Raw genomic sequence first — 23,133 nt, 5'->3', positions numbered from 1 at the left:
TGTACATGAAGGACATCTGAAGAAAGCTTGAGAGCATTTTTGTTTTTTTATTCTTCCTTTCTGTTTTCTGTAAATTAATCCGCAATTTTCTACAAATTCGTACAGTTTACAGTAAATGATCATTACATCAGAGAGGATAAACATTTATACCTGAGATGTTGGGGCTGAAACCAGTAAACACACATCCAACTTCTGCCAACAACATGGTTGTTTTAGTCCCTCGCTTCTAATCAGTGGACCTTTTTCACAGCAAACACTTTGACTTTTTCAAGCAGAAAAAGTACAGGTGTAAATAATAACATTAATGTTGGCACCAATGCTGCGTCTATAAGTTGATTGTATAACAGTGTTTGTATTTGCTACATCATAACTGCTGACCTTATGAAAGCTCATAAAAAATGTAATTGAAGAGTCTAAATTAAGAGCAGGTTTATAGACAAATGACTGAAGCCAGAATGGACTGTTGGTCAGTGTGAGGGCGGCTAGCAGACATGCTGCATGTAGCTCTGATACCAAAATTAAACCTCCTTCCTCATTATAATTCTTAGTAGAACCACAGATAAACAATCTATGTAGTGCAGCTGTTGTTTAGTTATTTGATGTCATATTTTAACATGGAGAACCTTCATATTTACTTTAAGGTGTCATTGTTTCTCATTTTTAAGTAATGTATCGGCTCATCATGCAACATGCAGCAGTGTTAAGCTGCATCAAGTTATCATAAAAAGATGTCAAAGTTGTCAGCGTTGGTCAGAGAGGTGTGAGGCTGTCTGTGTTTGTTTCATGGTGAAAAAAAAAAAACACTTGTGAAGAGGAAGCTGCAGACATAGTTTTTATGTTCACATCATACACTGCAGAACATGCAGAGTAGAACATGTTTCCGAGAGCAAAATAAGTTTTACAAAAGCATTTTTACAGTTATAGCTGCTAATCAAACAGAAAGCACAGTAATACAACATGAAACACACCAGAAAAAAACACAAAATGCTTCAATAAGCTTACATGGCATTGCATTGTGGTCTGGCAATGCCATTAGTTAATCTACTAAATGTATTCTGTTCTCAATGATGCAACATATCCGTCAACAATCCACAACAAATCTAAAAATCTGCACAAAGCAAGACAGCATGTGAAAATGTGGTCCAAATATATACATCATACTTCATCTCATTTAAATGTTCTCTGTGTGTTCCACTGATGAGGGACACAAGCCAAAACACATATGTATCACAATAATTGTTCTCTATATTACAAGTTTCAGTGTTCAGTACTTTTGGGTAACTGCTGGTAAACATGGAGTGGAGTGTACTGGTGCCAGAGATTAGAAACCTTGAAATGTGACATTGAAGTCTGGCATATATCAGGCAGAAAGGTTTCCCACTGTGAAACATCTCACCAAGATTTATTAACATCAGACCTGCGGTGTGTCAGATACACCCCAACACTATTATAACACTACTATGTGTATTGAAGGGTTGTTGAAAATAGTACTGTTCAAGATTAGCAAGGTCACTAAGTGGATCTTGAATCAGTTGTAATCATTGATCACTTTGGGGTCCTGTTGGGTCTAAAGTTGACAACAGCACAAGCAACATCCTCCTGTTCTTTAGGCTGGTGTGGCTGGACGTTGGAGTAGAGAGGATGTGTCTGGGTCTCAGAGAAGTGGACTCTGCTACAGTGAAGATCATCCTGCTGTGTTGGTTGGGCTGAGATGTTTTCATTCACAGGACCAGGGTTTAACTGATGAGAAGACAAGACAAATAATATTAGTTTACATTGTGGGGCACTAAACCTCTAATAATAAGGAGTAACTGCTGACCTCACAGCCTTAGAAGGATAATTAGTTTGTCCAAAATATGTTTATTTTCTTTTACAGATAGTTTTTAGGTCAGAGTAATCTTCATGATATCAATGATAAATGATTAATGAATGAATGAATGAATAATTAATCCATATCAAATGATTTACAAATGGCTGATTTGTGTTGGAAGACTAATGTAGCTGTGTAATGTGGACTGCAGTAGAAGACATTTTAGCTCTACAGCACATCTACGCTGCAAAATTTGGACCCATAAAACTAATGGTACTGTACAATGTAGTTCTGTGTTGTTTTGTGTAACTTGAAGGATCATCCCATCTGAGGGGAAGCAGGACAGATGAAGGTGATGTTTTCCTAATGCAGCAGAATTGAAAATATTCTGTTCTTTGAGAAGGAACCGCAAATCCTGCACACTCAGGTAAAAAATCCTACTTTCTTGAAAGTCTACGAAGGTCCGAAGTGTTTTTAATTAATTAAGTAAAAATGACCTACAATGTGAGTTTTAAATCTTAGTGACCTGTCATTAAAGTCAAACTGAAATTTGAATTCTCTCCACATTTTGTGAAAGGAAATATAAACAATCATGAAACTGCAGATATTGTGCACAATTCTCAATGTTTCAAAAGAAGATCAAACCGTTTTTGGACATATTTACAGAAACAGTGTCTTAGCTTCAGGCCTGTGGGTGGGTGTTTCCCTTTGTAGCGATTGACTGACATTTGAATGCTGTCTTGTAAGGAGACACACTGTCAGCTTGCTGCTGCTCAACGGACTAGAGCACGTCATACTCTGTATAGCCTCTGATGTTGCTGATAAAGGGAAAAAAACATCTTGTATCAGGACGTTTTTTCCCCTGATCAACAGTTTGTATGATTAAGTCAATGAATAACGATAAAAATATTTTTCCCCATTCAGGGTTTCTCCAAGAGAATTATCAACACTGAAAATAATGATAAAACAGTGTTTAGTAAAGAAATAACCTACAAGAAAAGCATTTAAACAGGGTTGTTGTCAGTAATGTTATGTTATTTAGTAGAATTGTTTAAATTATTTTATTTTACCTGCTCCATATTGTCTGATGTTTCAAGTCTAGGAGAACGGCTAGAGAACCTCTTTCTCCTGTTTAGTGAAATGAGTGAATATAAAAATGAATAGATGATGTCAGGTTAGTGTGTAAATGTCATGACTCTGCAACAAAGCTCATTGTTTCTCACCTAATCCAGAGGAAGACAGTGAGTGGTATTATAACCAGGAGAGCAGCAACAACTCTTGCAACTGCTGCTGTTGATGTTCCTGTGATACTTTGGACAGTGAGAGTCTTTTCACCAGAGCTGATGTTTTGGTGGGTTTTGACAGCACATGAGTAGTTTCCTGCATGCTGAATGCTGACTGGGTCTAGAACCAGGTGTTTGTTTTGGCTCTCTGGCACCGTCAGAGGTCGACTGTTCAAGTACCAAATGTAGTTTGTGTTGTCAGTCAGAGGACAGTTGGTACTGCAGGTCAGTGTGACTCTCTGGCCCTCTGTCACCACAGCAGGATGCAACTTAACTTCCAAGTCTGAAAGATGATTAGATTAGTCAGTAAATGTAAAAGAGACGTAACATCTCAAAAGTCCTCATACCTAAATTACAAACTAGGTTTGTCACTGTCCTTCAAAACAACCAAGATGACATGATGATAAAAAAAACAACTCATATACAGTAAGTGTTTTCTAATCTGCCACTCCAATGTTTAAGGTACAGACAGGTTTAGGTAACTAAAACTACCGTACTTAGTTAAAATCACCATCATGGTTTAAAAAAATGCTTTGTAGAAGATGAGACATGAAGCACAGACTCCTGTGTCAGAGTCACAGCCTTTGTAGGCTCATCCATCCATTCTGATCTCCTCTCTAACTATGGTGGCTGAGAGAGCTCAATGCACTGCAACTTATTAAAACACAAACAAATGAAGATCTTCGTCTTTTTGACACATATGTAACATAAAGAAATACACTGCAAATAAATAAACAATGCAAACTGTACAGAGTAGTAAATAGGCTTGTAGGTTACGCACAAAATCAAATTTGAAACTAAAACAAACATTGTTAGCTCATTTTTGAACACCAGACAGCAAATCCCTACCTCAGTTTTTCATGTCCCCCAGACACTTCTTTATTTCAGTAACTTCTCTTTTATTTGCTTGTTTTTCCTATATTTGAAGCACATTTCTTTATACTGTGTGCCAAAGTGGTGAAAATGTTTTCTTCATTTGCCTGTTAACATGCATTTTTTTAAGTTGCAGCATGTTGAGCTCTCTCTCTCTCCTACACTGTTTTAGTGGAGATTCAACTTCTACAATGATTTGACACATTTAAATATGCATGATGTTTTAATTAGACCATTGAGACAGTAGACAGAATACAGGCTCCTAATTAAGCCAAAGTTGGGAAATTAAGATTTATCTGTTAAAGTTCTTAAAACGGTGAATAATTGGACCATGGCTTCACTGTGAATGATTTATTGTGTGATATTTAAGAAATCACTGGTCTGATTTTGACAAAACACAGATGCATCTTTACACTTTGTTGTTATGATTTGCAGGTGGTGCATGACCCTGCATACAGCTTATTGTGTGCACTTAATTTAGCTACAGTTACATCGTTTTGACTGTCTTTTGTTAGTGTTATCATATTAAACATGAACCAGCCTTTAGTCTTCTTGTAGGCATTAAAGAATAAAGTCTGCTGACTGCTGTTAGTACATGGTGAGAGAGCAGCACAGTCTCTATTGAAAAATATACAGACAGGAATTACCTGAGACAATCAAAGTCACTCCAGGTGGATCAGCCCTCCATCTCCGTCTATCTTTTTGGAGTCTGAATGTGTATTCTGCTGAGTCAGTCTTCTTCAGGTTTTTGATTCTCAGGATGTGCTGGTTGTTCATGTTGTCAAGATACTGCACGTGAACTACATCCTCAGTCAGCTCCACAGCTTCCTCCTCACCACTTCTCTTCATTTTATACCAAACTTTAGACACAGGCTGCTGGTTGTCAGGATACAAATATTCATTTGAAATGTTCACTGAAGAGCCTTCCAGGGCGCAGATTCTCCTTCTTATATAATTTACACTCCAGCAGTTATTATAATCAACACCTGAAATATAGATTAAAGACTTAAAATAGGGTCACTCTAAATAACTGCTAAAGTAGCCTTGCCTAATACTTAAATTAAAAAATCTGTGGTAGAAGTTCAGGTGTTTTTTATAAATCATGTTTTCTGCAAATCAGGAAATATCACATAATGTGAAAGCAGCTAAAGTGTCTCTTTAAATACTTTATATGGCTCTTTTACACAAAATGTAAAACATTGTTTGGATTTATACTGAAGCTTGCATTTAATTTTTCTTTATGGTACAATCTCTAAAATGAAATGGTTAAGTATTTTCAAATTTCTAATGTGTAATTATTGTGTAATTATTATGTGTTGTCGTTATACAGACTGTGATTTACAGCTTCACAAGTGAGTCATATCAACTCAAACACTAATCAGCGGTTCATGTTGTCTTTAATAAGACACACTGGTTACCAGCAGATCATCTCCATCACTGACTAAATCATAAGTCAGATAATGGATTAATAACACTACAAAGAAAGTGAAAAGCAGGATGAGTCGACACCCCTGAAATATATTTCATGTTGCCCAATAAGCATACAAACTAAAGACAAATGTGCCATCCTATAATATAACAGTAATAACAGACTGTAAGTTGGTTTATACTCACAGACTTCAGCAGAGTGCAGATCCTCGTGGTCTTTGACAGCACAGGAGAAGATATCAGCAGAGGAGTTGAGAACTAAAAGCTGCTGTTTCTTCTCAGACATTAAGAGTCTGTTCTTGTACCATCTATAGGCAGTTTGGATGTCAGTCAGTGGACAGCTGGTGTTACAGGTCAGTCTAACATGGTCCTTATGTTCAGTGGTCCATTGAACATGTAGACCTACTTCTGTTAGGAGATTTTAAAAACATTTTTCAACAGTTTATGTGTGTCATGTTGAATTAAATAAAAATAATATATTGATTACAAAAGTTATTGAAGTGTGGTTAGTGCAGAAAAGAAGAATGTGTAGAACTGTGGAAACATGTCAGTAACAGTAAAAATTAGAAAATAAAGAAGGCAAAGATATGACATGAAAATACTGATATGAAAATAAATGATTCATGGTCAATTAGATGTCTGTTCTTAAAATATTGTTTAAAGGTGTTCTAGGTGTGGGGGGTGGGAGTGGCGTTTGTGTAAATGTTTGTGGATGTTTGGAGAAAGTTAACCTCTGGGATATGTGATGGAGCAGGACTCATTCACTGATGTCTGCTTTTCAGAACACATTCTTCCTTCAGCGTAGGTCACAGTAAAGCAGGTCGATGTGACAGAATCTAAACAAAAACAAATAACATTTAGTAATTTAACTGGTAAACACTTAGTTACAGTATTTCATAGGCTCTATAATTTAAGGCAAAGCTTAACTAGTAAAAATATTCTTGAAAGTGTTTAACTTGAAGTTTTGTAACATGAAAAGGAGCCAAATGTTGTCACTCACCCACTGAGACTTCAGGAGCTCTGAGATCCTTGTAGCCTTTGATAGCACAGGAGTATCTGACTGCTTCCTCACTGCTGACCAGCTGTTGGTACCAGGGAGACCAGTCCTGATAGAGAAACTCTCTGTTCTTGTACCAGATGTAGGCTGCAGGGTTTTCAGTCAGAGGACAACTGGTTTTGCATATCAGTGATACTGTCTGTCCCTCTGTGGCAGGAATCACCTTCACCTGCAGGTCTGAGATGATGGTGAATAATGTAAGAATTCATATTCTGATTTTATTGTTAAAGTAACACATTCGTGAAAACTACTGTACCTGAAACACGGAGGATGGTTTCACTTTGCTTGCAGTCTTGTGGGTTTTCTGCATTCTCACTACAGCAGTAAGACTTTGTATCACTCTCTCTTAGATTATTTATTGTTAGAGTTGGATGACTCTCTTCAGACATGTTGTATGTTACACGATTTTCATCTGCAAACAGCTCATTGAGAACAAACCAGTGTACAGTGAACCATTTCTTGCTTGAAGTGGGATGTTGAGCTGAGCAGGGCAGATCCACTGAAGAACCCTTTAAGGCACAGATGCTGTTTGCTTGTCCCTGAACCCCTTTAACAGAAGCATTGATTCATAATTATAACATTCTTCTCGTACTAATCACTAAATATTGATAGTATGAAATATTGTAAATGAAGGACATTTGATGTATAATCTGCAATTTTCTTCAAGTTGTTCACACTTTAACTCCTATAATCAAGTAAATCATTATTCTTTTTACAGATTACAGTTAATAATCTCATATTGTATATATCATGTTTACAGTCATTATATAAGAAGAAATAAACAATAATTCATACCTGAGATGCACAGAATGAAAGCCATAAACACACAGCCAGCTTCTGCCAACAACATGGCTGTTGTAGTCCCTCCGCTTCTAAACACAAAGTTGATTATATTATTTTTTTAATGGCCTTACCACACCTGCTGTGTTTATGAAAGCTCATAAAACATCAAAACTATAAATAAATGGTCAAAATCAACAGCCGTCCTCTTACAGAGTAAAGACTTAAGAGGACAGAATGGACTGTTGGTCATTGTGAGAGTTGCGGGCAGATGTACAGCATGAAACTCTGACACCTAAAATTAACTTCCTTCCTGCTTCTTCCTCTAGTACAGAATCTACCTCACATAGTTCAGTATTTATTTGATGTCATATTCTGACAAGGAAAACTCTGACTTTAACTTGGGGGTGCCATTATTTTTCTTACTCTGTATCTCATCACAATTATTATTGTTATTTTCTGTTTTTATAGTGTATTGGTTCTTCATGTCAGATATTTTAGTGATAAACTGCATTATATTTTCATTGAAAAGTTGTAAAAACTACTGACGTGAGAACAGAGAGATGTGAAGCTGTCTATGGACGGTGATTGTGGTTTCTGTGGTGGAAACTGCAGAAGTTTATGGTAACTTAAAACACTGCAGATCATGCAGAATAGGACTAATAATAGTATAATATGTTGTACATGAAGGACATCTGAAGAAAGCTTGTGAGTATTTTTGTTTTTTTATTCTTCTTTTCTGTTTTCTGTCAATCAATCCGCAATTTTCTACAAATTGTTCATACTATAACTCCTAAACTCCATTAATCATGTTATGTGTATTTCTTATAGTTAACAGTAAATGATCATTACATCAGAGAGGATAAACATTTATACCTGAGATGTTGGGGCTGAAACCAGTAAACACACATCCAACTTCTGCCAACAACATGGTTGTTTTAGTCCCTCGCTTCTAATCAGTGAACCTTTTCACAGCAAACACTTTGACTTGTCAAAGCAGAAAAAGTACAGGTGTAAATAATAACATTAATATTGGCACCAATACTGCGTTTATAAGTTGATTGTATAACAATGTTTGTATCTGCTACATCATAACTGCTGACCTTATAGAAGAGTTTAAATTAAGAGCAGGTTTATAGAGAAATGACTGAAGCCAGAATGGACTGTTGGTCAGTGTGAGGGCGGCTAGCAGACATGCTGCATGTAGCTCTGATACCAAAAATAAACCTCCTTCCTCATTATAATTCTTAGTAAAACCACAGATAAACAATCTAGTGCAGCAGCTGTTTAGTTATTTGATGTCATATTTTAACATGGAGAACCTTCATATTTACTTTAAGGTGTCATTGTTTCTCATTTTTAAGTAATGTATCGGCTCATCATGCAACATGCAGCAGTGTAAAGCTGCATCAAGTTATCATAAAAAGGTGTCAAAGTTGTCAGCGTTGGTCAGAGAGGTGTGAGACTGTCTGTGTTTGTTTCATGGTGAAAAAAAAAAACACTTGTGAAGAGGAAGCTGCAGACATAGTTTTTATGATCATATCATACACTACAGAACATGCAGAGTAGAACATGTTTCCGAGAGCAAAATAAGTTTTACAAAAGCATTTTTACAGTTATAGCTGCAAATCAAACAGAAAGCACAGTAATACAACATGAAGCACACCAGAAAAAAACACAAAATGCTTCAATAAGCTTACATGGCATTGCATTGTGGTCTGGCAATGCCATTGGTTAATCTACTATAAGTATTCTGTTCTCAATGATGCAACATGTCTGTCAACAATCCACAACAAATCTAAAAATCTGCACAAAGCAAGACAGCATGAGAAAACGTGGTCCAAATATATACATCATACTTCAGTGTAACGGTGCCAGAGATTAGAAACTTTGAAATGTGACATTGAAGTCTGGCATATATCAGGCAGAAAGGTTTCCCACTGTGAAACATCTCACCAAGATTTATTAACATCAGACCTGTGGTGTGTCAGATACACCCCAACACTATATGTGTATCGAAGGGTTGTTGAAAATAGTACTGTTCAAGATGAGCAAGGTCACTAAGTGGATCTTGAATCAGTTGTAATCATTGATCACTTTGGGGTCCTGTTGGGTCTAAAATTGACAACAGCACAAGCAACATCCTCCTGTTCTTTAGGCTGGTGTGACTGGACGTTGGAGTAGAGAGGATTTGTCTGGGTCTTAGAGAAGTAGATTCTGCTATAGTGAAGATCATCCTGCTGTGTTGGTTGGGCTGAGATGTTTTCATTCACAGGACCAGGGTTTAACTGATGAGAAGACAAGACAAATAATATTAGTTTACATTGTGGGGCACTAAACCTCTAGTAATAAGGAGTAACTGCTGACCTCACAGCCTTAGAAGGATAATTAGTTTGTCCAAAATATGTTTATTTTCTTTTACAGATAGTTTTTAGGTCAGAGTAATCTTCATGATATCAATGATAAATGATTAATGAATGAATGAATGAATGATTGATCCATATCCAATGATTTACAAATGGCTGATTTGTGTTGGAAGACTAATGTAGCTGTGTAATGTGGACTGCAGTAGAAGACATTTTAGCTCTACAGCACATCTACGCTGCAAAATTTGGACCCATAAAACTAATGGTACTGTACAATGTAGTTCTGTGTTGTTTTGTGTCACTTGAAGGATCATCCCATCTGAGGGGAAGCAGGACAGACGAAGGTGATGTTTTCCTAATGCAGCTGAATTTAAAATATTCTGTTCTTAGAGAAGGAACCGCAAATCCTGCACACTCAGGTAAAAAATCCTACTTTCTTACTTGAAAGTCTATGAAGGCCCGAAGTGTTTTTAATTAATTAAGTAAAATTGACCTACAATGTGAGTTTTAAATCTTAGTGACCTGTCATTAAAGTCAAACTGAAATTTGAATTCTCTCTGCTTTTTGTGAAAGGAAATATAAACAATCATGAAACTGCAGATATTGTGTATAATTCTCAATGTTTCAAAAGAAGATCAAACCATTTTTGGACATATTTGTGGAAACAATGTCTTAGCTTCAGGCCTGTGGGTGGGTGTTTCCCTTTGTAGCGATTGACTGACATTTGAATGCTGTCATTACAAGGAGACACGCTGTCAGCTCGCTGCTGCTCAACTGACTAGAGCACGTCATACTCTGTATAGCCTCTGATGTTGCTGATAAAGGGAAAAAACATCTTGTATCAGGACGATTTTTCCCCTTATCAACAAGTTCACATAGTGTTGGTTATGTCCTATTATGATTAAAGACATCTGTCCATTTACAATATTCAGTATTTGGGAGGACCCATCATGCTGTGAAGTTTGTATTTCACTCAGAAACTGGAAACTAGAGAGCTGGACTAACTAGCTTCCACTCAGAAAGTGAGAGCTATGTAAACTAGCTTGTTAATTTTAGCACTGATTCCCACAAGATGTCATTTTTGTTCACGTTATTCAACTCCTGCTGAGTCATTCTGCACACTCAGTGCTGTGTTTGTCCAACATTATTAAAAGGAGGAGGTCTAGTTAGCGTTAGATGTTTCTTTTTCACAGGTCCATATACAGTATGGTGATGGAAAATGACCAGACTGTCAAAACTATAAGTTGAAACTAACAGCAATGAGTCCTTTAATGTCAGCAGCTCCCCATGAATTTAATCAGTGAGTAACGTACTGTAAGCAGTGTTCAAATCACAAATGGGACCAAGTAACAGCTAACAATGACTAGCAAGGACTAACAATGTATGAACCATTTTAGTGGCTGCTCACACTGATGTCGCACCAATCAAATTACCAAACCATCGTTGTCAGCTGGAGAATACTAATGTGGGGGGAACTATTAAGGCACAATTGAATTAAATTTCTTCTTTTTGGTATTTACAGTACACAAGTATATAAGTCAAAACAAATACCAAGGACATATATACAGAGTTCTTAGTGAAAATTAATTTTAACGTAATTTTGACTTTAAAAATTAAATGTTGTACAAAGTGTTTTTGAAATTTCTGTTCTTTACCTGCTCCATGTTGACTGTTGCTTCGGTACCTTAAGTCCTTCTTTTCCTAGATAGTGAAACAAATGAATATATATACATGAATAAGTGATTTCAGGTTAGAAATTAAATGTAATTTCTTGCAACAGAGCAGGGTTTTGCTTACCTCCTAATCCACAAGAAGACAAAAAGAGGTGTTATAACTAGAAGAGCAACAACAGCTCCTGCAGCAAATGTGCATTTACTTTTAACAGTAAGAGTCCTTTCACTGGAGTTGAAGTTCTTGTGAGATGTCACAGCACAGGAGTAGTTTCCTGCATGATGACTGCTGACTGAGTCTAGTACCAGTTGTTTGCTTTTGTTGTGTGGCAGGTTCACAGGTTGTTTATTCAAATACCAAATGTAGGTTGTGTTGTCAGTCAGAGGACAACTAGTCATGCAGGTCAGTGTGACTCTTTGGCCCTCTGCCACCACAGCAGGATGCAATATCACTCTCAGGCCTGAAAAATGGTTAGATTGGTCAGTAAATGTAAAAAAAGACATCCATAAGTCATCAAACCTAAATAATAAGTCCTTATTCCTAAATGACCAAATTCCTGACTTGTCAAACCTGTAACATGTGTTCCATAAGTGACTCGTATGAGCGTTTTCTGTTCTACCACCCTGAGGTTCAAGGTCTGATTACATGTAGTCAACTAAGGCTACTGTGTTGGAGGAAAGATCTCCTTAAAAGAATCTAATGCTGATTGGGACACAAACACTGATTTTTGTTGCCAGTCACCTGCTTTGTATGACCAACCATCCACCCTACAATAAGACTTTCTGCAGTTTTTCTACTTTTGTTCTACCTTTATGCTAATGAGAAAGAACAATTGAAAGAAATTACTATATTATTGTATTAATATTTTGATGATCGTTAATCCAGTGTAGAAGTGTGATCAACTGATTGATTTTGTCTTTAAAGATGCTTTGCACCTTGTTAATGTAGGCAAATTAATGTCTAGTTTGTTAGGAAAGAAGAAATAGAAAAGGTTATCTGAAGTGAATGATACACGCTGACTCCGATTCTAAGAAGTGATAGTTAGAAAAGGGAACTAAATGCAAACTGGAAATTGTACAAGACAGGCATGACACAACATATGGAATTATTATTGATTATCTTACAGGAAACAGGTGTCTGCAGACAGAAGAGTATGACTACGCACAAAATGTGTGTGTTAACAGTTGTGTTGGGTGGAGGCTGAAAGTATAAAGTGTTTGTGTGAGCTGTTCAAGGTGTTCCTCTTGCTGCAGAGCTCAGGGAGCTCGTATGCAAACGCTTTACTGATTTATTAAAGGCAGTTGGACTGCAAGAAAAATACTGTGTCTCTGGTATTTAATTACCTTAATCACCTAACTAGACAAATTGATATTTCAGCTGCAGCTTTTGTTTATTTTTCCAATAAACAAAAGATTTGTTTATTTTTCCAATAAGGAAAAATAAACAAAAAAGCACTGTAATCAATCAATCATTCTTGTTTCTATTTTTTAGACAAACCCACTCTGCAATCTACATCATTACAAAGCATTTAAATTTAAGAATTACCTGTGACAACCAAAGTCACTCCAGGAAAATCCGACTGTTTCCGTCCTCCATGATGTTGTTCCAATCTGAATGTGTATTTTGCAGAGTCGTTCTTCTTCAGCTGTTTGATTCTCAGGCTGTGTTGGTTATTCACACTGTCATGATACTCTACACGACCTGCAAGCTCAATCACCTTTTTAACTTCCTCCTCACCACCTGCCGTTATTTTATACTATAATTTAGACTTGGGCCTCTGGTTGTTAGGATACGAGTAATTACTTGAAATGTTCACTGAAGAGCCTTCCAGAGCACAGATCCTCCTCCTGACATAATTCACACTTGAGCAGTTCTTATCCTCAACACCTGAAATAGACAGACAGACTGAATAGACTTACAGTAGCTTTTAGGTTAAATGTCCGGATGACAATTCATTCAGTTTCCACCATTGTCATTCTTTTGCAATGTCTTTAAATATCTTCAATCAATTATTTTATCCAATTTGGAAAATCAAGTTTTTCTTTTTCCATCAAGATAGAAAAATATAGTGTATATCAGTTTTCAATGTACAGTATATGTTGAACACATGTATATATGTTAGAGTATGTATGTATTCTTTTCTTCATTAGAACTTCAACTTCAGATGCAGTTTTTTTTTCATTTTGGTGAGTTGCCTTTATGGGCCCTTTTGGGTTTTTTAAAATCTCACCAGCACAATCTATTTTTGCTCCTTTAATGCATAATGTTTTTTTTTCATTCCTGTTATTTTTGCAAATAAACTACACATAAAATCTTGAGGTGGACCACAAACCCCACCAAAAAATAAGTCATATATTATAAATTAAATCTTATTTCAGTTTTGAAGGTTTGTGCATTTTCCCTCTGTGAGCATGTGCAGTAAGTTGACAAGAGCACACTCCTCACAGGCACCTTTGTTCATTCAGAGTCACAAACAGTCTAAGGCAATTTGTAAATTCAGTTAAATTTTCTGTTCTTTACAGTTGAGTGTTGTAGAAAGAAATGGTTTCATCAATTTATAGCTGTAGTCCAATTTGTAGTTTTATGAATAGCTTTATGATGAGAAAATGCTCCCGTTTCCCCTCATTGACTCTTTGATCAGACAGGGTCGCACAGGGACATCTAGTGTCCACAAGTTGTGAAATCAACTTTTTAATATCGGTAAGATCATTATTGCATCACAGAGTAGAGTGACCAACCCTTCCAGATCAACTTTTGGTTTATTTGCCTATTTGTGACACCCAGAGACCCTCATCAGCATAGTGATTGGGGATTTTTCAGGAAGTGAATAATGCATGAGTAGTGTCATTACGTCTCATGCAATCATCATACATACTAAGCCTACTGTAGGCTAAATAGTAAGTCAGGATATTTGTGGTTAATGTAATAATGTGTATATGTTCATGACACAATCTCTAAAATGAAACGGTTAAGTATTTTTAAATTTCTAATGTGTAATTATTGTGTAATTATTATGTGTTGTCGTTATACAGACTGTGATTTACAGCTTCACAAGCGAGTCATATCAACTCAAACACCAATTAGCAGTTCATGTTGTCTTTAATAAGACACACTGGTTACCAGCAGATCACCTCCATCACTGACTAAATCATAAGTCAGATAATGGATTAATAACACTACAAAAAAAATGAAAATGAGGTTGAATCGGCACCTCTGAAATATATTTCATGTTGCCCAATAAGCTTACAAACTAAAGACAAATGTGCCATCCTATAATATAACAGCAATAACAGACTGTAAGTTCGTTTATACTCACAGACTTCAAATGCGTCTGTCCATCACTGAGTCACTTACAGTTACACCATTGTTTTTTGAAATAAAGCATTTCTGTGTTCATGGTAAATAAAACAAAAGCAATATAACAAATAAATGTATGAATACAAACTTTACACACATGAAACACACTGTATTAGGGTCATTTACACTTAGCATTAATGAGTAACTTGACAGTTACTGTATTAAAACTATATTTTAGGTTGTGGGTAAGTGAAATAATATAAAACATATAAAAAATAATCGTAACTCAACCCTTCTCACACCAGCACCATATAGTCTACACCTAAAATCTGGTGCAATGTATTTAAGTATTTTTAATATTTTTTATGTGTACAGCACATTGAGTTACAACTACTGCATGAAAAGTGCAATAGAAAATAAATAAAGTTAAAGCGATGTTCATGTCTGATGGTAACCAGGCGACGTACAAATTAAAATCCCTCTAGTGTTTCATACTCGGTCCAGTCATATACCAGGTTTTGAGCTAGTCTTGTGAACTTATGCATACAGGACCAGTGTGTATTGACTTTGGTATAAGAGCAGCAAACCTATTTCATAATGCTGGAGAGAACCTCTCAGAAGCACTACATCAAATGAACATATAGGAGTGGTACTGGGTACCCGAGTTATCAGAATATATGTGGTCGGAAGGGAATCTGTAGAGGTTGTTTTTTTTGCTTTTTCCATAGAATAAGAAGAAATAAAGACTTTGTGCTTACACAAATTATAGAGTTTTTTTAAAAATAGGTCAGTAAAATTGTCAGCAGACAAGATAAAAATGGAGTGGATTCTGTGCAGTTTGTTTTAGAGATATTGAATGGTGTGCTTCAGCTTACGTTTTAAACTCCCAGAATACAAAGTCTATAGCTTTAAGTTAATAGTACATGTGACTAGTCTCTTTGTGTTTCTGTCAGGTGTGCGGAGGAGATCCTCAAAGCAGACCCAGGCCAGCTCCAGGCTGAGGATTCTGTATATGGTGGGACGCCTCTCCACTGGGCCAAAACTGCTGAGGTGAGGAACATCAAGTGTTTTGTAGTTAGAATTAGTAGTCTGACTCTAGAGAAACCAAAGCGTTGAAGCTTTGATAGAAGAATAATGGATCTATGACCTTTGATGACCTCTGTGAGCAAGCAGCCCAAGTTTGAACAACATTTACAAAACTAATTTCATCCTGTACGAGTTTATGTCAATGCTTCCAATCAGAAATGCTGGCCTGTCATTGAGGCGTCCCACACCAAGACATGCAAGTTAGGCTTCAGGAAGAAGTAACAGGAGAAGTCCTGTTGTTCTGTCCATTTAATAAAGTCTTCCTCTCTTTGTGCCAGATGTGTCGTTTGCTGCTGGAGCATGGCTGTATGGTGAATTATCTCAGTAAGACCGGGGAGAGCGCCCTCCACATTCTGACCAAGAAGGGCCGCTTTGAGGCAGCCATGGTGTTACTCACCCACGGAGCCAACGCAAACCTGAAGGGACAAGACGGGAACACAGCTCTGCACCTCGCTATGAAGGTGAGTGTACGAGATATTATGTCTGTCTTGTTCTTATCTTCCAGGTGAAAGCAATAATCTTACTGATAATCAAAGTGTTCATGAAAGGGAGGAGAAATGTCAAGGAGTGATTTTGCTAAGTAGTGGCGACACAGTATCGGTATGAGGGGAAAACACTAAGAGCTACAACTCAGATTACAGGAGATTTATCCTAAATATCCCAAACAATAGGGAAATGAGGCTGCACCGTTTTTTTTGAAAATAAAATAATGCAACACTTGTGTGACACTGTGCTCATTAATTAGATGGACCACATGGAGTTGATCAAAGCTCTGATTGTATTTGGTGCTGATGTGGAGATCCACAACGACTTGGGAGAAACGCCTGGACTGATCGCTGCACGTGTGATAAGTTAAAAGAATGATGCACTAAAAGGACCATACAAGCTTAAAAAGGACAGTACACTTAAAATGCTGTGATAAGGTTAAAAAGATCATAGTCATGAGAAACAATTTATAAGATGTGTTTAAAATGGGTTTAAAAAAAAAGTAGGAATTCATTATGTCAAAAGAGGTTAAAATTTTAAAAGGTCTTTAATTAATTCATTGTTCATTTCATCCTTTATTGTCAGAGGTTCAGCTATAATGGTATTATCAGTGATCAGCAAAGTAGTCTTAATCTACCAGCGTGAGATCGATTGCTTTTGTCTCCACCCACGTATCCAGGGGAACTCGCGGTGTTTTCTTCATTCGAGTAAACGCTCTCACTGAAGAAACATTACCGTATCACTCTTGTGATTATTTCTCCCCGTTTCAGGTATGTTGTCGGCATTTGACACTATTAAGGTGGTTGTAATACATTTTCTAATATGTTTGAGTGTCAAGTGAATGTATGTGTAACATTTCAAGTGAGTTAAAGTAAAGTTTGCCGAGTATGGTAAAGTGTCTGGCGAGCTAGCTCCCGCTTGTTAGCAGAGTTCAACCCGTAGCTAAGCCAATTGCTTCCGCCATTTTGTGAATCCAATTGTCTACATATGTAAATGTATTTTACACAGTTTTTCTATATTGTCTATTTAGTAATTTTTATAAGGTTATGAGAGGTTACTGAGTTACAGCAGTATATTATTTACCAGTAACAGTAGAGAGAATAGGAATTATGTCTCAAAGAAATACTGTATATTTGTGTAACTTAAATACGGTATGTATGCTATTGTAACCAGCCTGTTAAGCAGGGTAGCCTATGTTTATTTGTAGATTGTGTATATGTTCAATTATTCATTCGAGTAAACGCTCTCACTGAAGAAACATTACCGTATCACTCTTGTGATTATTTCTCCCCGTTTCAGGGGCGTAACATTTTGGAGGCACCGCTGGGATTGCTCCTTGGATGTCCGGTGTCCACAACCTGGCGGCCGAATCCTGTGGTAGCTAAATCCCCCACAATACAACCCAGGCAGGTGGTAGTGAGGAATGTGTTGCTGTTCGAGGAGAGCTGGAAGCTGGTGGTTAAGTACATGTCACCTGAGGCCAGTCAGAGATCATCAGGGACATTAAAGGCCATCCAGTTCAGAGTCAACTCCTGCACAGTAAAAGTTGCTCCTGCCCTGTCGACATGATGACAGCCTTGGAAGAGCTACAGGAAGAGGTTGTAGGAGAACTACATACCCTGACTAGAGAAAATTTGCTCGGAGTCTGTGATTTTCTTAACATCTCAGGAGAGCGGAGAGAAAATGTTGAAGGAAAGTCCCGCATATCACTAGTGACTCATGTAATGAAGTATCTTGAAAGAGAAGAAGTGGCAGAGTTAGAAGATGTCGGCATGTCAGAATTGTTGCTGCTGAAAGACAAAATTGCAGGTTTGGCCATGGGCACGGATAACGGAGCAGTACAAACTGAGGAGAATGTGGAAAGGGCAGGGACTCAGAGAGAAATAGAGGAGCAGAGAACTGTAAAGCAATGTAAAGGAGTGGAAACTGAGCAGTCCATCCCTGTTAATGCTGCTGGGTATGAGTCTCAGTGCCAGGCCCAACCTACTGTCAGCCCACCAGTCAGTATGCAGCCCCCGGTCAGTGCTCAGCTGCAGCAGCCGAGCCCATGCTGGCGCAAAGATTTCAAAATCTCAGGTCAAATAGGCGAAGCAGGCCAGAAAGATAAATTGACATTTTCTAGCCTCGCTCATCAGATTGAGAATGGACTGAACAGAGGTTATCCTGAAATAGAAATAGTAGATGCTGTAATTAGAGCTATATCTCCCGGCTCACAGTTACGCAGCTATTTGGAAGGAAAGCCCCACCTGACTCTCCCCACACTCCGACGCATCCTGCGCTCCCACTTCCAAGAAAAGAGCGCCACAGAGCTCTACAAGCAGCTAGCTTCTGAAGCACAGAACAGCAAAGACACTCCTCAGACTTTCCTCATGCGAGTTTTAGATTTGAGGCAGAAAGTACTGTTTGCTTCCCAAGAGTCAGAATCAGGGCTTAAGTATGATCCAGCGTTAGTCCAGCGCATGTGTTTACACACACTACTTACTGGTCTCCAGAATGAAAGTATCAGGATAGACATGCAGCCTCTCCTATTAGATACTGAGACCTCAGATGAGCTTCTGCTAGAGAGGTTAAATGTTGCCTGTGCTAATGAGGCTGAAAGGAGAAAGAAAAGGAAGCTTAGCAACCAACAGTCAGCCACAAGTGTAAGTGTAGTGCAGTCAGAAGATAGGTCACCTGCTAAGTGCTCTGTGAAGGAAACCAAAACAAGGATTTCCCCAGAACTGTTAACAGAGATACAAGAGCTTAAGACAGGTGTAGCTTCTCTGAAAGGTCTCAGTGCAGAGATAGCCCAGATCAAAGAAACTTTACATCAGACTAGGTTCCAGCCACAGTCCTATGCCCCACCTGCAGTTAGGCCAAATAGGGACCCTCAGCCATCTGTTTCACCGCAGCAGTATTACAGCAGCTACAACCAGCCTCAAACACCTGCTCCAATGCGGCCACAGTATGGACCGAATCAGTACACCAATCACTCTGTCTGTGCTCCACGGAGATGTTTTGTCTGCCAGCAGACAGGAGCGAATGAACGCTGCATGCACTGCTACCGATGTGGAAGTGGAGAACATTTTCAGGCTGGATGCAAAATCAGAGGAATCAGACCATCCAGGGAGGCTCCTTTAAACAGGGAATGGTTACCACCACGGGACGGGTGCTAACCGTGACTAGCAAAGAGTCCCAGAAATGTGCAAATTGTGGCAGTGCAGACTCACCTGACAAATTGAAACGATGTTCATCCTGCAAAGAGACACTGTACTGTTCCAAAACATGTCAAAACCAAAACTGGGCTGAGCATAAAGGAAAATGCACTCACCTGCCAAGCGCCGGTGGAAAGGCTTCCTGCAAAGGGAAAATTGCTGATACTCCGCCCCTCCTACCTCGAGTTGGCCACCCCCGCAAAGTCACCTCGCTAGTTGGCAGGCAGTGTCTCGTTGAATGTTACCTAAATGGCCACCACCTGCAAGCTCTATGGGACACAGGTTCTCAGGTGTCAGTAATTGATGAAAGATGGAAAGAGGAATACTTCCCAACCACAAGGCTGAGAGATGTTTCAGAGATCCTTGACTCACATGATGACTTGACATTGACTGCCGCAAACGGAACTGAAATGCCGTACTTGGGATGGATTGAAACAGTTTTCCGGCTAGCCTCTGAAACTGACCAAGCAGAAGAACTGATCATTCCAGTGCTTATAATGAAAGGCTGGCACCTGTCTCATCCCATCATAGGTTTCAATGTTATTGAGCACATCCTGACAAAGACTGAAAAGACTAAACGGTATCACACAGTGAGGAAAGCTTTCCCAAGCCTCAAAAGAAACAAAGTGAGAGCTTTCATACAGGCTGTTAGCGCAGAGCAAGAAGATGAGTATGCAGTAAAAACGAAGAAAGAGGAGGTTGCAGTTTCAAAACACAGCAGCATCCAAATCAACTGTCGCGTAGCTACACAGCCCTTCAAAGAGAACATGACCATGCTGTTTCAGCCAGACCTGAACCCACAATGGCCAGATGGTCTTGAGTTTTATGACACACTAGTCAGAGTCAGGAAAGGTGTATTCCCAGTCATCACAATTGATGTTTCTAACCCAACTGACCATGACATTGTTTTACCAGGGCGCACATTAATTGGCACAGTACAAACCATTATGACAGTCCTGCCCGCCCAGGTATTTGAGAAAGTTGCAACACCAGCCACAGTGAGTCACACCAGCATGAAGCCCACAAGTAGTGCCAGTGAACAGTGGGATCCACCAGTGGATCTTAGTCACCTTAGTGAGGATCAGAGACAGGTAGTGAAACAGATGCTCAGAGAAGAGTGTCATTCCTTCTCAAAGTCAGACAGTGATATCGGCTGTATTGAAAAGTTGCATATGACCATTTCCCTCAAAGACACTGAACCTGTCAAACGCACATATATATCAGTGCCTAGCCCCCTGTACCAGGAAATGAAGGGTTACCTCCACGACCTAATAGCACAAGGCTGGGTCAGGAAGTCAAACTCCTCATACTCCTCACCCGTTGTGTGTGTGCGAAAAAAAGATGGCACCCTTCGGCTGTGCATAGATTACAGAGACCTGAACAGGAAGACCCATCCTGATCGTCAGCCTATCCCTCGGGTCCAAGACATCATGAACAGTTTAGGTGGTAAATCCTGGTTTTCTCTCTTAGACCAGGGGAAAGCTTACCACCAGGGGTTTATGTCGGAAGAAAGCAGACCACTGACAGCTTTTGTTACCCCATGGGGACTTTATGAGTGGATTCGCATCCCCTTCGGCCTCATGAATGCCCCAGCGGCCTTCCAACGTTGTATGGAGGAGTGTTTGGAAGGGCTTCGGGATAACATCTGCATTCCTTATCTGGACGACACACTGGTTTTCAGTAAAACCTTTGACAACCATGTGAATGACGTACAAAAAGTGCTGCAACGCCTCAGAGAGCATGGCATCAAACTCAAGCCAAGTAAGTGTGATCTATTCAAGCCTGAGGTCCGCTACCTGGGCAGAATAGTATCTGCAGAGGGCAGTAAAGTTGATCCAGCCGACTTCGAAGCTGTTAGAGCACTAAAAGATATCAGACCTCAGACTGTGGGCCAACTCAGGAAAATGCTTGGTTTACTCACCTACTACAGGCAGTACATCAAAGACTTTTCACGAAAAGCCAGCTGTCTATATGAGCTCCTAAAAGCAGACACAGATGAAGTCTCTGTCAACAGCAGAGAAATAAAAACAAGACTAAAGAAAGTGAGTCATGTTGTGCCCTCAAATAAACTGATCAAGTGGACAGATCAGCACCAACAGGTACTTGAACATTTGATTGACTGCCTGCTCCATCCACCAGTGTTGGGTTTCCCTGATTTCAGTCAGCCATTCATTGTACACACTGATGCATCACACCAAGGTTTGGGAGCAGTACTGTATCAACACCAAGATGGCAAACTTAGAGTCATTGCTTATGGCTCTCGTTCGTTAACGGCAGCTGAAAAGAACTATCACCTCCATGCAGGCAAGCTAGAATTCCTGGCTTTAAAATGGGCAATCACTGACAAGTTCCGCGACTATCTGTACTATGCTCCAACTTTCACTGTGTATAGTGATAACAACCCGCTCACCTACATCCTGTCGACTGCAAAGCTGAACGCAACCACTTCCAGGTGGGTTGCAGAGTTGGCTGATTTCCACTTTACAATCAAGTACAGACCAGGGAAGGAGAACAGTGATGCTGATGCTTTGTCGAGAATGCCGCTGGATGTAGAGTCACTAATGAGAGAATATTGTGAGGAACTGCTACCTAACACCATCACTGCTGCCATCCAAGCTGTTGAGGTACAGAAAGAGTCCCCTGCAACTTGGTCACTCACGGCTGTATCCATGTCAGTTTCAGCTGAAAGTGAGCCAGCCACTACATCTATCAGCCCCATACCAAAAGAACAGCTACGAGAAGCACAAGAGTCTGATCCAGTTATCTGTCCTGTGCTAGAGTGCAAACTGTCAGGTTCCAAGCCACCAGTTAAGGAGCTGAGAGAGCTCAGTCCAAAGACGAAATGCTTGTTCAGGGAATGGGACAAATTGACAATAGATGATGATGGCGTTCTGTACAGAACTACCACTGCCCGTGAGCAACTGGTCTTGCCAGAAAGATACAAAGGAAAGGTGTTGGAAGAGTTGCACAATAACATGGGTCACCAAGGCGCTGATCGCACAGTATCCCTAGTACGTGACCGTTTCTTCTGGCCATACATGCAATCAGACATCGAGCACTATGTGACTAAAGCCTGCTCTTGTCTAAAACAGAAAAAACCCTGCCATGACACAAGAGCTCCCTTGACAAATATTGTGACAACACAGCCATTTGAGTTGATATGCATTGACTTCCTCCATCTTGACCGATGCAAAGGCGGATATGAGTACATCCTTGTCCTTGTTGATCATTTCACGCGTTTTGCTCAAGCATACGCCACCACATCAAAGTCAGGGAAAACTGCTGCCAACCTAATCTTCAATGATTTCGCCCTGAAGTTTGGCTTCCCCTCTCGCATCCACCACGACCAAGGGGGAGAATTCGAGAATCAGTTGTTCAGTCAGTTACAGAAACTCAGCGGAGTGGCTGGGTCCAGGACAACGCCCTATCATCCGATGGGGAACGGTCAAGTGGAACGTATGAACAGGACATTGTTACAGATGCTCAAGACACTGACTGATGCACAGAAATCAAACTGGAAGGAGTCCTTGAACAAACTGGTGAATGCTTATAACTGTACACGTTGTGAAGTGACAGGCTACTCGCCATACTATCTTCTGTACGGGAGATCACCCAGGCTTCCAGTTGATATGCTCTTTGGACTGCACACAGAATCAGGCTCCAGTGACCAGCGAGACTATGTGGAGAAATGGAAACAAGGTATGGAGGAAGCCTACGCCATTGCTAACAGAAATGCTCAAAAGGCTGCTGAAAGGAGTAAAAGGTACTATGACACAAAAGTAAGGAGTTCAGCACTACAACC

The 23,133-nt window shown here is 39.3% G+C and overlaps 3 protein-coding genes across 3 annotated transcripts in view; 1 reads left to right on the top strand and 2 right to left on the bottom strand.

The window, feature by feature from the left end:
* Positions 1–1,266: 1,266 nt before the first annotated feature.
* Positions 1,267–4,940, bottom strand: LOC137180113 (uncharacterized). Its single transcript, XM_067585347.1, has 4 exons — positions 4,614–4,940; positions 3,034–3,376; positions 2,881–2,938; positions 1,267–1,740 (listed from the first exon to the last, which is right to left on the bottom strand). The coding sequence occupies exons 1-4, from the start codon at positions 4,813–4,815 to the stop codon at positions 1,546–1,548; spliced, it is 798 nt and encodes a 265-aa protein (XP_067441448.1). The 5' UTR covers positions 4,816–4,940; the 3' UTR covers positions 1,267–1,545.
* A 3,808-nt stretch (positions 4,941–8,748) lies between these two features.
* LOC137180111 (sialoadhesin-like) overlaps positions 8,749–23,133 on the bottom strand; it is a 41,292-nt gene continuing 26,907 nt past the window's right edge. The window contains exon 10 of the mRNA XM_067585343.1: positions 8,749–9,519. Coding sequence (XP_067441444.1) covers positions 9,516–9,519 — 4 coding nt within the window. The 3' untranslated portion in view covers positions 8,749–9,515. The remainder of the gene's footprint in view (positions 9,520–23,133) is intronic.
* Positions 13,356–17,706, top strand: LOC137180637 (85/88 kDa calcium-independent phospholipase A2-like). The gene is made up of 5 exons (XM_067585997.1): positions 13,356–13,454; positions 15,519–15,615; positions 15,930–16,112; positions 16,397–16,495; positions 17,437–17,706. Exons 1-5 carry the CDS (start codon positions 13,384–13,386, stop codon positions 17,704–17,706), a joined length of 720 nt encoding a protein of 239 aa, XP_067442098.1. The 5' UTR covers positions 13,356–13,383.

Source organism: Thunnus thynnus, chromosome 3 (assembly GCF_963924715.1).
Source record: "Thunnus thynnus chromosome 3, fThuThy2.1, whole genome shotgun sequence".
NCBI lineage: Eukaryota > Metazoa > Chordata > Actinopteri > Scombriformes > Scombridae > Thunnus > Thunnus thynnus.
Note: the sequence above shows the minus strand (reverse complement) of the source record. Positions and strands in the feature narration are given on the sequence as shown.

Coding starts and splice junctions, on each gene's coding strand:
- LOC137180113 (XM_067585347.1), bottom strand. CDS start 4,815: ATGAAGAGAAGTGGTGAGGAGGAAGCTGTGGAGCTGACTGAGGATGTA. Junction 2,939..3,033: donor ACTGTCTTCCTCTGGATTAG/GTGAGAAACAAT, acceptor TTCACTAAACAG/GAGAAAGAGGTTCTCTAGCC. Junction 1,741..2,880: donor CATCAGACAATATGGAGCAG/GTAAAATAAAAT, acceptor TCTTCTCATCAG/TTAAACCCTGGTCCTGTGAA.
- LOC137180637 (XM_067585997.1), top strand. CDS start 13,384: ATGTTAGAGTATGTATGTATTCTTTTCTTCATTAGAACTTCAACTTCA. Junction 15,616..15,929: donor ACTGGGCCAAAACTGCTGAG/GTGAGGAACATC, acceptor TCTTTGTGCCAG/ATGTGTCGTTTGCTGCTGGA. Junction 16,496..17,436: donor CTGGACTGATCGCTGCACGT/GTGATAAGTTAA, acceptor TCCCCGTTTCAG/GGGCGTAACATTTTGGAGGC.